The 13,570-nt window shown below is 42.0% G+C and overlaps 1 protein-coding gene across 1 annotated transcript in view; it reads right to left on the bottom strand.

Annotated features, from left to right (window-relative positions):
* Positions 1-232: 232 nt before the first annotated feature.
* LOC137526035 (uromodulin-like) overlaps positions 233-13,570 on the bottom strand; it is a 71,690-nt gene continuing 58,352 nt past the window's right edge. The window contains exons 14-16 of the mRNA XM_068247247.1: positions 12,000-12,078; positions 11,705-11,725; positions 233-288 (exon numbers count right to left, since the gene is read on the bottom strand). Coding sequence (XP_068103348.1) covers positions 233-288; positions 11,705-11,725; positions 12,000-12,078 — 156 coding nt within the window. The remainder of the gene's footprint in view (positions 289-11,704; positions 11,726-11,999; positions 12,079-13,570) is intronic.

Below are 13,570 nucleotides of genomic sequence, written 5' to 3'. Positions count from 1 at the left end.
TAAAGTCGGGCAGAATTTCCGCGATTTCCGGCGGAAATTCCGTGATTTCCGGCGGAAATCCGCTTAATGCATTTGCATTACCGATTTCCGTATACCGATGCGGAAATGCAATTTCCAATCGGAATTTCAGAAATTGCATTTCCGCGGAATCCGAATGAACATCCCTATGGTCAACTGGTAACTTTTCTCAACCAGTAACACCTTTAACAACAATATACACTTTCCTTGCACATCACAGGTCAGAATTATACAATCTTCTCCTCTTCACAGCCGGTGCATTGGTAAAAGCTGCGGAATAAAAAAGTTACATTGTACAGAAACGTTTAAATATAATTTGAGCTATAACAGGTCTTCTTGTACAATCATCAACCACTTTATAATACAACACCTTTTTATCACAGTATCATTTACTGAGGTATAGGGGCTTGGGCAGGAACAGGTCTACTGAGCAATTCAGTTCCTATACAGTCTCAGTCCCTTGTAGCCAAGCGGGGGATTAATGAGTCTCTTCAATGCGGTACTGAAACAGTTTCCATAGTTCGTTGGTTGGCAATATGGCATCCAAATGATGTTCACTTTTACTCAGAAAAGTCTCTCAGACTGTTGCTCTATCTACGGTACTTCTCAAATTACTATATCTCTTAAGCACCACTTCTCTGATAGGGAAAAATAATAAACAAAATAAAGAAATAATTAAGTGATCAAAATCAAAATAAAATAAAATCACAAAATTGACCAATGCACCCAGCTATACGTTCAATATCTCACTCCCTCAATTTGACTCTTTTCTTATACTATTTGAATTTTATGCTGAATAAGCTCTGATTTTGTTATTGCAAACTTGTATCTCTAACTCTGTTGACTCTTTATCTCTGTCAGATGTCACTCCGCTTTTCACTGTAGTTCACCTAGTAACACAAGATGCAGTGAAACTCCTCCTCCAATCTTCTCCTTTAATGCTGACAGGTTAACAGGTCTACTTATCTCTCACTGACAGGTTCTCTTTATCTCCACGGCCTTTGTTCCCTTACTCTTTCTTAGGCTGTGCACTTAGGTAACACATAAATAACACTTTGGTTCACTTTTCATATCAGGCTTTTAGTAGATAACTGATGAACACATCAACTGAAGAACTGATGACTTATAACTGAAGCAGATTGACAGGAAAAAATGTCTCTGAGTCAGGATCACTACCAGCGGCTGATCTGTATTAGTTCTGAGGGGCTATCAGAGTCTATTCCCTTTTCTGATAACAAAAAGGCACTCACGTTTAATATACTTGGTTACAGTCTCTATTCTTTTGGCAGGGCAGCACTATCTTGCATTAATAAGCTGATTATCACCACAATGTTACTGTCTCTTTAAGGCTTTATCAGACAGGCAGATTTTAGTCACACCACTTTCCTCAGAATATGCCCTTCAGTAACTTGGGTTAACTGTCTCTTTACTCAGAAAATCTCTACTGAACACTGGCCCCTTCTGATCACAATTGTGGCTAGATGCTGGCACAAGGCCTATACTCATCTGGCCTGACAGGATCTCTCTCCTCCTGCAATTGCATGGATCTTGCCTGCTGTCGCTTTAACTTGACCTCCGGTCACTGCCTGGCTCAGCTACCGATGCCCCCTACTCTGTTGGTGGTCTGTATGCTGCCGCCGGGCCCCCGCTTTGCCTCATGTGGTGACTGCTGTGACCACTATCACTGGCCTAGTGGCCTACTTCCTCCCTCACCACCACCTCCTGACTGACTGACTGGTGCTCTGAGGAGAACTGGTTTTAACCAGTTCTTTCAGGCTGTGTCTCGCACGTTCTGCTCCTCCGCGCCTGCGCTGGGGCTCGCTCTGCTAGTGGAGAACTTCCAGAACATTCCCCTATCTGTTGATGCGGTTGCCTTAGCAACAAGTCTATGCGACAATCTGAGTGAATGGCCTCTCTTTCTAATCACCGTTTTGATTTCACAATACTGCTGTTAAAGGTGCAGTGCACACAATATGTCAATTTCACTAAATAAAGGCAAATTACATTCCTATTTCACAATACCCCTTTTTAAAGGGTTACACCCCTCCCACAGGCCTCCAAATGAGGCACTAAATCTAATAATATGCACCATAGAAGAACCACAGCTCTCTGCATACCCCCATAAAGGCATCACAGCACCTAGCCTGGCATCATAGCACCCAATATGCCCACATAGAGTCACCATAGCACCCAGCATAACCCCCATTTCTGTGTGCTGTGGTGCCAGGCTGGGTGCTATGGTGTCATGCTAGGTGCTATGGTGCCTCTATGGGGAATGCTGGGTGCTGTATTTCCATTCTGTTTGCTCTGGTGCCATGCTGGTTGCTGTGTAGTGCCATGCTGGGTGCTGTGGTGCCTCTGTGGGGCATGTTGGGTACTGTGTGGTGCCGTGTGGACACCCCAGAATAGATGCAGGGCAAGTGCCACTGATCTTTGGGGCTAGCAACACCCCTGCCACAAGCCAATGAAGAACATTTGTTGCTAGGCAAGTATAAGTCCTTAGCAAACAGTGTCCATAATACGGCATAGACATGAAAAAGGAACTTCAACTTATGCCAAAGTCAACAATATTTCACCATAGTCCAGGTCCAAAGCAGGACACTGTATTATTCCTAACAGTCTAGTTCTGTGAAATCTCACCAAATGACCTTTAGTGAGGTAAATACATTATTAAAACCATCCTAAGAATTGTGCAGTGTTAAAAGTTACTAATGTCCAAATTATGTACTCCTGGCTTTCTCTGCCAGCTTGTCTTCCACACCCAAAAATTACCATTCAAAACAAACCCCACTCACAAAATCTCTGTCCAAAGTATTATGTAACATCGTCCAGAATCTTCCTGCCAGGTTATCAGTGCCCTTTGGACTCTGGAAACTCACAGTGCTGTAGTCTTCTGGTGTGCCTTCTGGTATCAGGCACATGCTGTCACTAATGCTTCTCCCCACTGTCATGCTGTCACTAATGCTTCTCCTCGCTGTTGGCAGTAGGGAAGGAGCCTGGCTACAGGAGCTGCTTGTACTTCTTTATTAATAAAATCCTTGAGTCATCTTACAATGAAATCCTGTGGAGCTCCTCTCAGTTCCCTTCCATCCCTCCCTGCAATGTAGAGAACTGTGCAGGCAGTGGCTCTCACCGTCCATCTCACAAACACCGGCTTTGCTCAGCTGAGCACCCGAGGCATTCTTCTGCATTGTGGCTTTAAAGTGGAATATAACCCTGCATTTCATCTTTGCACTAAAACATTATTTACAGGCCCAGGGATGGTCGTAGTCAGCCAACTTCGCTACGCTGGAAATACGCGTAGTTTTACGCAATTACGCTTCGCCAAACTACGGCTTCGAAAACAAATATTTGCTTCGTATGCATTTCGTAGAATACGCGTTAAAATACGCAATTACGCATAGTGCGAAGCGTAGTGTATGCGGATACTTATGCACGTATGCAGAAAATTGTACGCATTAATTTCTCTATAAATGCACATACTGGGAACCCTTCTATGCGTACATTCCCCTTTCCAATGCGTAAATTTGTAAGCATACAATCGCATGCGGAAAATTAGACGCGAGTAACGCATTCGTAGTTCACTACGCAATACACATGTTAACTACGCATGGTGGGCGTAAGCTACGCGTAGCAGTACTTCGCTACGCGTAAATTCGTAAGCGTAGTTTTGAAACTTCACCTATGAACTACGATGCGTAGATGCGAACTACGATGCGTAAATTCGCACTGGCGTAGTTTCTGCTCATCCCTGTTTACAGCATATTATATGCAACCAGCATTTTTTTTTACTAGACCAGCATTTGAAGGGTTACATACGGAGCTTGAAAGTTGAGTGCAGTGAAATGCTGCCACATCCGAACTTCAAATACTATTATCTTGTGTTTACTTAAATGTATCAAGTGAGGAATGTGTCACATTCTCTGACTGCAGAGAAGCTGCTGGAGACAGAGACACACTGAAAGCTTGTCTGGCTGCAAAACAGCAATGAATAAAACCAGTTATTAATAAAATGGAAAGTCAGCTCACAAAGCACAAAACTGTACTTTTGGAAACCTATAACTTCTAAATGAGTAATAATACTTATGCACAAATGCAAATATGATAACCGTATGGCATATAAAAAGTAGGCAAACATGTTTTCATTGAATATTATGTCAGGGTTTTAAACCGCTTTAAGGGTCCTGGCTTGATGAGGTCATCAAACAAAGCCCTTATAACTAAGAAGAATGCCCAGGGAGCTCAGCTGAGCAAAGCTGCTGTTTGCAAGATGGATGGTGAGAGCCACTGCCTGCACCGTTCTCTACATTGGAGGGAGGGAGGGAAGGGAACTGAGAGGAGCTCAGAGCGGGCACATTAATCAGAGGGAAGGAGGGAAACTGTGCAGTGGGGAATACACTTTTATTGGAGGGAGGGAAGCTGAGTGCCAGGGGGTGTGTGTGTGTACAGTGTGTGTGTGTGTGTGTGTGTGTGTGTGTGTGTGTGTGTGTGTGTGTGTGTGTGTGTGTGTGTGTGTGTGTGTGTGTGTGTGTGTGTGTGTGTGTGTGTGTGTGTGTGTGTGTGTGTGTGTGTGTGTGTGTGTGTGAGTGTGTACAGTGTGTGTGTGTGTGTGTATGTATGTGTGTGTGCGTGCGTGTGTGTGTGTACAGTGTGTGTGTGTGTACAGTGTGTGTGTGTGTGTGTGTGTGTGTGTGTGTGTGTGTGTGTGTGTGTGTGTGTGTACAGTGTGTGTACAGTGTGTGTGTGTGTGTTGTGTACAGTATGTGTGTGTACAGTGTATGTATCTGTGTACAGTGTGTGTGTCTACAGTGTGTGTGTGTGTGTACAGTGTGTGTGTTTGTGTGTGTCTGTGTACAGTGTGTGTGTCTGTGTACAGTGTGCGCATGTGTACAGTGTGTGTGTGTGTGTGTGTACAATGTGTGTGTGTGTACAGTGTGTGTGTGTGTACAGTGTGTGTTTGTGCGTGTACAGTGTGTGTTTGTGCATACAGTGTGTGTGTACAGTGTGTGTGTGTGTGTGTGTGTGTGTGTGTACAGTGTGTGAGTGTGTGTGTGTGTGTGTATACAGTGTGTGTGTGTGTGTGTCTTTGTACAGTGTGGTGTGTGTGTGTGTGTGGCACAATGTGTGTGTGATCTGCATGTGTGTGTGGTCTGCATGTGTGTGTGATCTGTGTCTGTGTGATCTGCATGTGTGTGTGTGTGATCTGTGTCTGTGTGATCTGTGTGTGTGTGTGTGTGGTCTGTGTCTGTGTGATCTGCATGTGTGTGCATGCGCGTGAAGAGGATGAATGGGGGGGGGGGCGCACCTAAATCTGGTTATGCTCAGGGCGCTGTGAAACCTAAGGCCGGCCCTGGTCTTCCCCATGTGTCCTTCTGTGTCCCCCATGTGTCCCTTATGTGTACTCCTGTGCCCCTCCCCCCCACATATCCTCCTCTGCCCCATGTATCCTCCTCTGCCCCTCATGTGCCATCTGCTGTCCCTTTTGTTTTCTCTGTCTCCCTCTCTCCTCCTCCGCTCCCCCTGTGTTCTCCTCTGCTCCCCCATGTCCTCTTCCCTCCCACTGAATAGATGAAAGCAACATTTTTTTTCCAGAATTTGCGTAGAGCCAACAGCAGCAGGTGGAGGGAGCATTCTGTTTTGATCCTAGGTTGTTGTTTTTTAATAGACAATGCACATATTTTATTGGAACATGTGAGTGTATTACCATTTTTACCATTTTTATTACCCTATGTTTAAAAGCAATAGTATGCTATGGCAGTGTGTGTTTACTATTTACGGTAACTGCTTTTGGTTGACTTGCCTATATACCAAGTATGTATGCAGGAGTGATTCCATCGGAACTGGGGTTTCTGACAAAGTGTATCAAGCTGTTTGTGACTGAGCAGCAGTAGGATCTGGTGAGTGCATTGCATGAGATGTTGGTGGTGGAGATTGCAGTGCATATCACACGGGTTTTGTAGCCACAGGAACATGGTGGTGCATGTTCAATGGAAGATACTGCACTACTATGCTGTTTTCTGTCTTTCCAGGGATCTGGAAATTGAAGACCACAGCTACCTTCCATCTCATGATATTTGGTGGACTATAGTTGGTAATTGTAGTGACAATTTGTGTATGGCGCTTGAATTTGTTCAGTTCTCAGAGACTACTGTATAGAGCACTAATACCCGCATTGAATGACGTGTAGTTTGTTATTAGGTGTAGCGAACCAGTTGCAAACTTAACTTAGTTATATATAGAATTGTGTAAGAGGAGTGCAACATCCTGGCTATATATTTATTTAGAAAGTGTATATAGAGAACACCCACCAGGCTGACCACACAGAAGTTCTCATAAAAAAAAAAAGTCTGCTTCAGTCGCAGAACAATTATACTTGTTTTTAATTGATGGCTTTTAGTATGTATATAATACATTTATATGCTTTAATATTTATTTATTTTATTTTTGGTGCCTTACTTGTGTCTTTATTACCTAATGGATTCAATAACAAGTCCCGCCTTTTGTTCACTTTTAGCTTTTTGCTATGATTCAGTAATTCTTAGTGGAAGTTTTACATGTCTACCTCATTTCAGCAAGGCTGATGGTCCCAAGATTTGATTTCCCAGAATTAGCAATGTCATGCGTATGACTGTTCTTTGTCAACTTTATTATAAAATATCAGTGTACACGACTGAATAAGGAGGAGAAAATAGCTGAAAAAAAAGAGGATAAAAACCCCTTGGGATTTTTAAAGTGGAAATTAGAATTTTAAATAAAAGCAAAGACAGGGATGGACTCAGCCTATGACATCTACATACTTTATTGTAAAATGACACCCAGACGATCAGAGAAGATTCATCATTGATGTTTATTGTGTTCTTCGGGGTGGAGTCAGATCCAATTACTTCAACAAAGGAAGGCTGGAGGATATATGAGCTTGTTTTACAGGACTTAAAGGAATGCACAGTGCATGAGGCATATTTATTTTTATTTCTTTGGATTAGACCTTCTCAGTCTAGCTGTGTTTAAGTTACGGCTTTGAAGCAAGTATTGTATGGTTTATGGTTATTGCAGGGAGAGAGTGTCTGGGATGGTTGATGGTGTTTATATGTGTTGCTATGGTCTTCTAAGTAGTAAGATCTGTTTGTGAAAGTTGGACCATAAATAAGGCCATGCCTAGAAAAATTGATGCTTTTAAATTGTGGTTGTGGAAAAGCTACTGAGAGTTCCCTGGGCTGCCAGAAGATCTAACCAGTCAATACTTAAAGAGACTCTGAAGCGAGAATAAATCTCGCTTCAGAGCTCAAAGTTAGCAGGAGCACGTGCGCCGCACAAAGGGGGTCCCTTCACCCCCAAACCCACCCCAGCACGACTTGGTCGTGCATTTGGTCGCTCCTGGAGGCAGGGCTAACGGCTGCAGCCCTGCCTCCAGTCGCGTCTATCAGCGGCGCATCGCCGCCTCTCCCCCGCCCCTCTAAGTGAAGGAAGACTGAGAGGGGCGGGGGAGAGGCGGAGATACGCGCTGACAGACGTGCGTGGGGCAGGGCTGCGGCGGTTAGCCCTGCCCCAACCAGGAAGCGCTCCCCCGCATTACGGAGGGGATTTGGGGGATCAGGGACCCCCGTTAAGCCGCGGGATAGCGGCGGTTTAGCAGAGGCACACATCCCCCTGCTAACTCTGAGGTCTGAAGCGAGATTTATTCTCGCTTCAGACTCTCTTTAAAGAAATACATCCAACATGCTTACTAGAAGGGTTGATAATACTGTTACAACTCAAAAGCTTTGGTCACATATTGAGAAGAACATATTCTTTGGAGAAATCCTTGATGCTTGGAAAAATTTAGGGCAAAAGAAAAAGAGGACCCTCACTGGTCTAGAAACACTTGTTGGCAAAGTTCAACATAAGGTATGAATTCCAGTGAGATTAATGGCCTTCTGCATAGAGGAGAATGCATGCTCCGTATTCCCTGCAACTGTAGTATTAAAGGGAACCTTAACTGCTGCGGAAAAATAAATTCACTTACCTGGGGGCTTTCCCAAGCCTCCTGCAGCCGTCCTGTGCCCGCGCCGGTCCTTCGGTGCCCTCCGGTCTCCCTCCGCCGCTAAGTTTCGATTTCGGACGACTGCCAGTCGTCCTGGGGCCTCTTCCGCATTCCTGGTCGTAAACTGCAGTAAAGCGCGTCCGCATGACGCGTTTGACGTCATGCGATGACGCGTTTGGCGTCATGCGGACGCGCTTTACTGCAGTTTACGACAAGGAATGCGGAAGAGGCCCCAGGACGACTGGCAGTCGTCCGAAATCGAAACTCAGCGGCGGAGGGAGACCGGAGGGCACCGAAATACCGGCGCGGGCACAGGACGGCTGCAGGAGGCTTGGGAAAGCCCCCAGGTAAGTGAATTTATTTTTCCGCAGCAGTTAAGGTTCCCTTTAATGAGAGGTTTATTACTATTTGTATTTATTGAGAAGATGGCCACAAGGATTAGATTGCTTTTGCTTTGTGTGGTGTATACTGTGTATGACTTGTATCACTCTTGTTTAGATCTTGTAAATGTATGCAAATGAAGATAGGTTATGTGCATATGGCAATTTTCATCCCTTTTGTACTTCAATTGCAGTGAGCATTATAACCATTTCTGATTTCCATGCAAATACCAATCCAGCCACTAATAAAGATTGATTGAGTTATTTCAGCTCAATTAAGAAAGGACAAAACATACCACTGGACTGTTTCTGTTTCTGGCCCCCACAACACTTTCTGTGGCTGCTATTGGTACTGCTGCTACACCAATGCTAGAGATATGTGTGTGTGTGTGTATATATATATATATATATATATATATATATATATATATATATATATATATATATATATATATATATATATATATACATATATATATATAAATTATATATATATATATATATATATATATATATATATATATATATATATATATATAAATAATATATAACATCAGTTATAGTATTCATTATAACTCTATAAAGAATAAGGCCAACATTTAAAAACACAATTTAATTGTATTATTTGTAAAAAAAAAAAAAAAAAAATCTAAAACACTTCAATAAAATAGTTAGAAATGAAATATAAAGTATTGAATGTAAAAAAATAGTACAATAAAATACAATACAATAAAATAAAAAAAAAACTGTAAAGCTCACAAATCATACATTATCAAAGTGAATTCACCCCCTTCTGAACTACTCATACATTTATATAAAGCCTCACTTATACAGGAGACTTTAACAGTAAACTTTGTATCATTCAAGGGGGTTGATGCACTAACCCCTGGTACATGCACATGGTGCAGAGGTGATGCATGTTACCATAATGCTCATGTTGATCATTTACCACAGATTGCGCTAATAGCATGATGCAAGGTACACGCACTACTTGCCCACAACAATAACACCAGTGTGTTTGTGCATATATATATATATATATATATATATATATATATATATATATATATATATATATATATATATATACACACACACACACACACAGTATATACACATGTATTTGAGTAGTTATTTTAATCTTAACCATGTAATACCATCCCATATATAAAATGGCAAAGTTCTACAAAAGCATTATCAGTAATTATGAACAGACACACAAATTATCAAATTATCCAGTGATTGCTTGACTGAACTTTTACTCTTGTGGCTCAATCCTAAGTCAGGAGAGCAATTGCCGGTGTGACTCCCTCAGGCAGGTACACCACCTCTGCTCCACACAGTGATTCTTAGTAGAAGGAGGCACTCCACAGGCAAGAACTTGCGTTCAATTGTATTGCATGTCGATACACACTTAAATTATCAAATTATCTCAATATCTTCATAGTCATGCCTACTAGTTTGTACTAGTTAAAAACTTCTGCTCCTATATGACATTTAGGCCTGGAACCCACTAGGAATCAATACAGTGCTTTAAGATCGCCACAGCACCGTATGCAGTGATTCCTAGTGCGACTGCAATCACGATTACCCAACGCTTAGAAGCTATGTTCAGTAAACTGTACACCGCTATCCGATTAGCGATTTGTGCATTTATTCTTTTTTAAATAAAACTTTATTATACTTATCTTGTGTCCAACTTCTGTCAGTAGCCCCACCTCTTAAAGGAAAAGGTGCTTTTCTATGACCAATCAGAGAAGCACCTGTGACATCTTCCTTTAGGGGCGGGGCTATGGATGGAAGCAGGAAATCCAGACATCTGGACCCATATACAATTAATTTTTTCTCCTGAGTTTTCTCCTAAGTGATTATTTTTCATCTTGTATTCAAAATAATGTTCTGCACTTTGTGATTGAAAAAGTACCAAAAAGTAGGTGAATAAGTACTTTCAAAATTAGTAATGAGTATTTTCTTGCTTGCTGGTGGTTTAAAAGGTATTTTATTTCCAAGTTGTAAAAATATCACCTAGGTGAAAACTCAGGTAAAAAATATAATTGCATATGAGCCTTGGTATTTTAAAATTTATTCAAATTGTAATCGCTCTGCCCCCAAAGCATTGCAAAATCACTTTGAAAAGCAATTGTGCGGTGCTTATATACTTTAGCATTGAGTGCTAACACACTCAAAATACTACATGTCCTGCGATTGCGATTACCACTAATCACAATTTTTAGTTCCCTTCCACACACACACACACTTTCATTGGCAATGTGTTTTTGGGAATCGCTGGCTATCCCAAAATGCTACCAAAATTGCCTTAGTGGGTTCCAGTCCTTATAAGCTTTCCAGAAAACGTTTGTTCTCATTTTGATTGAATGGTTTATCAGTACAAGGTAGTATAGAAATGAGAAAAAATAATAAAAAAATTGGCACCTTCCATTGTTCTGACCAAGATCAACATAAGCTGTGCCCCATCCACCAGGAACCCCTGGATGGATATTGTTTTAGGGGAAACTTGAATGGTGAGGAATATGGAGGTTGTCATGTCTTGTTTCCCCTCCCAAAAAATTCTCTATCTTTTATTGTGTGGGTTTAAGAATGCAATACTAGTAGAACAGCCACATTAAGAAGATGGTTGCAGAGATGAAGAACTTCCCAGCTGTTCCAACAGTGTCTGAAAAACAAAAAGATAACGGAATTGCTTGTAATGGACCACTTTATAACACTATTAATTACAAGTTGTTTAGAACATAGTGTTATTCTAGGATAAAACACTTGTTCTAGTCATGATTTATTGTAAATTGAGATAGTAGCTAAATGAGCAGTCATCAGCTGCAATGTTCTACTTTTGTGGGCAGGCTTGTCTCCCCTGCCTCCTGTGACATCACAGTTTTAGATCTAACCTCTTTTCATGCTGTACAGTTAAGTCATCTGTACAGCATGACATTAGGTCAGGTCAGTTAGGTTAGCTGAATATGAGTTTAGATAACATCCCAAGAAAGCTAACCAATTTAACCGTAAAATGAGACATCTCTTTTTACCTTTTTTGTAAGTCTGTGCCCTCCCATCCACTGGGTAACAATGATCCCATCAAGTTAACTAGGGAATGCTTTTAAATCTGAACTACAAACTTCTCCAGTCTCCACAACCTATCCTACTCATGCATATCTATACTGTTTTCCAGATATCTCTTCAACCACAACCACAAATGAGGAAGAAAAAAGGGGAAAAAAAGAAGAAAAGAAGAAAAAGGAGAAGAATAAAAAAGAAGGGAATTGCTTCTTACCTCCATTAGAAAGACCTGCATCTGAAAAAGAGAATGAAAAAAGCATATTATTCAATCTGTTTTATTTCATATTATTTCACTGAATGTATAAAAGCATGTTACAAAGGATCAATGCATGTTTTTTTCTTTACCAAGACTATTAGAACATTCTCCACAATAACTGAATATACCCCCTGACAATCCCACTGCTCATGTACGTTGGTATTTACATAACATAGTTTCCAAAAAGTGAGCCCCCCACTGTCTTTTCAATACACCTTGTAGATTCCATTGGGTAACAGAAAGGACTGCTTACCTCTCTGGTTGATGGGCCCCAGCAACACTTCTTCAAAATTAGCACCATCCAAAGCTGAAACTCTGGTAGGAGGACACTTCTGTACACAAACACAAGACATTCTGTAACTTAGAGGAAAAAGGAGGGGTGGCAAAAACATGCTCATATTAGCGATTGAGCTTTAAGTAATTGTTGTGTGATTTCTGCTGACCATGGGTGGCTCACATGAGAAGCTTTTGGTTGACCAGTCTGACCAAACATAAGCTTGAGAAACTCTTGCGGAAATCACATTACTGTTGCGTATAAATATACTGCATATTTAACATTTGCAGCATCAAGTGGTGGTGACCCCCCGCCCCCTCACCTTAAAAGGAAAGACCAGAAACTTTGGATAGTCAAACAATGATATCATGAAATAGACAAGAACAAAGGAACTGACACTATGCACACAACAGGTGACTAGATTTTTTTCTGCTGTACAAAGGGTCGTTTTGGGCTTTCTCAATACACTATTATTATTAATAATAATTACATAATAATTATCACTAGGAATAATACTAGGCAGCTAGGAATGTGCTGTCCCTGCTGTGATAGGGAGAAGTTATACACACCCCCTGCAGGCTCTGTATGCTGTGTGTATGGGTCACAGACAGAGCTTCTCTGAGCCTCTCACACTCTGAGAATTGTGAGAGACTGGAGTGCAGAACTATGTAATAAAGACTTGAAGTATACTCTAACATGATATATATATATATATATATAGATAGATAGATAGATAGATAGATAGATAGATAGATAGATAGATAGATAGATAAATACACACAAACATCACTTCCTGGTTAGCGGCCATTTTTGTTTGTAAACACTGCCTAAAACTGGCAATTAAAAGCCTCCCATGTTGACTCCCGTGTTGCTCTCTTCAGAGAAATTTAAAAGAGGAGGGAAACTTACAATTGGCCCCCTTAACCACTTGAGGACTACAGTGGTAAACCCCCCTAAAGACCGGGCTATTTTTTTTTCATAATTGGCCACTGCAGGCTGCAGCTTTAAAGAGTAACTGTTAGCCCAAAAAATCAAATTTAAATCTCTATTGCAATGTGTTAAATAGTTTGTAAGGGAGCCAAAAAGGCAATGCTGAAGTTAAAAAGCAATCTTATTTTTACTGTGTGGCTATCGGATAGCGGAGTACATCTACACACTTCCAGCGCCGCCACCGCAGAGCAGCCGCCGCCGTGCAACTCTCTCCTGCTCGTGATTCTCTCACATGTGACTCGGCGGTGGCTGATCTGCGGTGGCGGCGCTGGAAGTGTGTAGATGTACTCCGCTCCTGCTCTCTCTCCGTTTCAGCTGTTTGGGGTGAGAAGATATCGGCACCTGGTCCTGGGGGGTCGGACAGACATCGGCTCTTGGGGGGGGGGGAGCGGACAGACATCGGCACCTGGTTCTGGGGGGGGAGAGGGGGTCGGGCAGACATCTGCACCTGGTCCTGGGGGGAAGAGGGGGGTCGGGCAGACATGGGCATGCTCTGCATGCTCTGCAGTATCTGTTATGCGGCTTTGCGTCCTCCTTAGGAGCTTGGAGAAAAGGCTGAA

The sequence above is a fragment of the Hyperolius riggenbachi genome, chromosome 7, assembly GCF_040937935.1.
Source record: "Hyperolius riggenbachi isolate aHypRig1 chromosome 7, aHypRig1.pri, whole genome shotgun sequence".
NCBI lineage: Eukaryota > Metazoa > Chordata > Amphibia > Anura > Hyperoliidae > Hyperolius > Hyperolius riggenbachi.
Note: the sequence above shows the minus strand (reverse complement) of the source record. Positions and strands in the feature narration are given on the sequence as shown.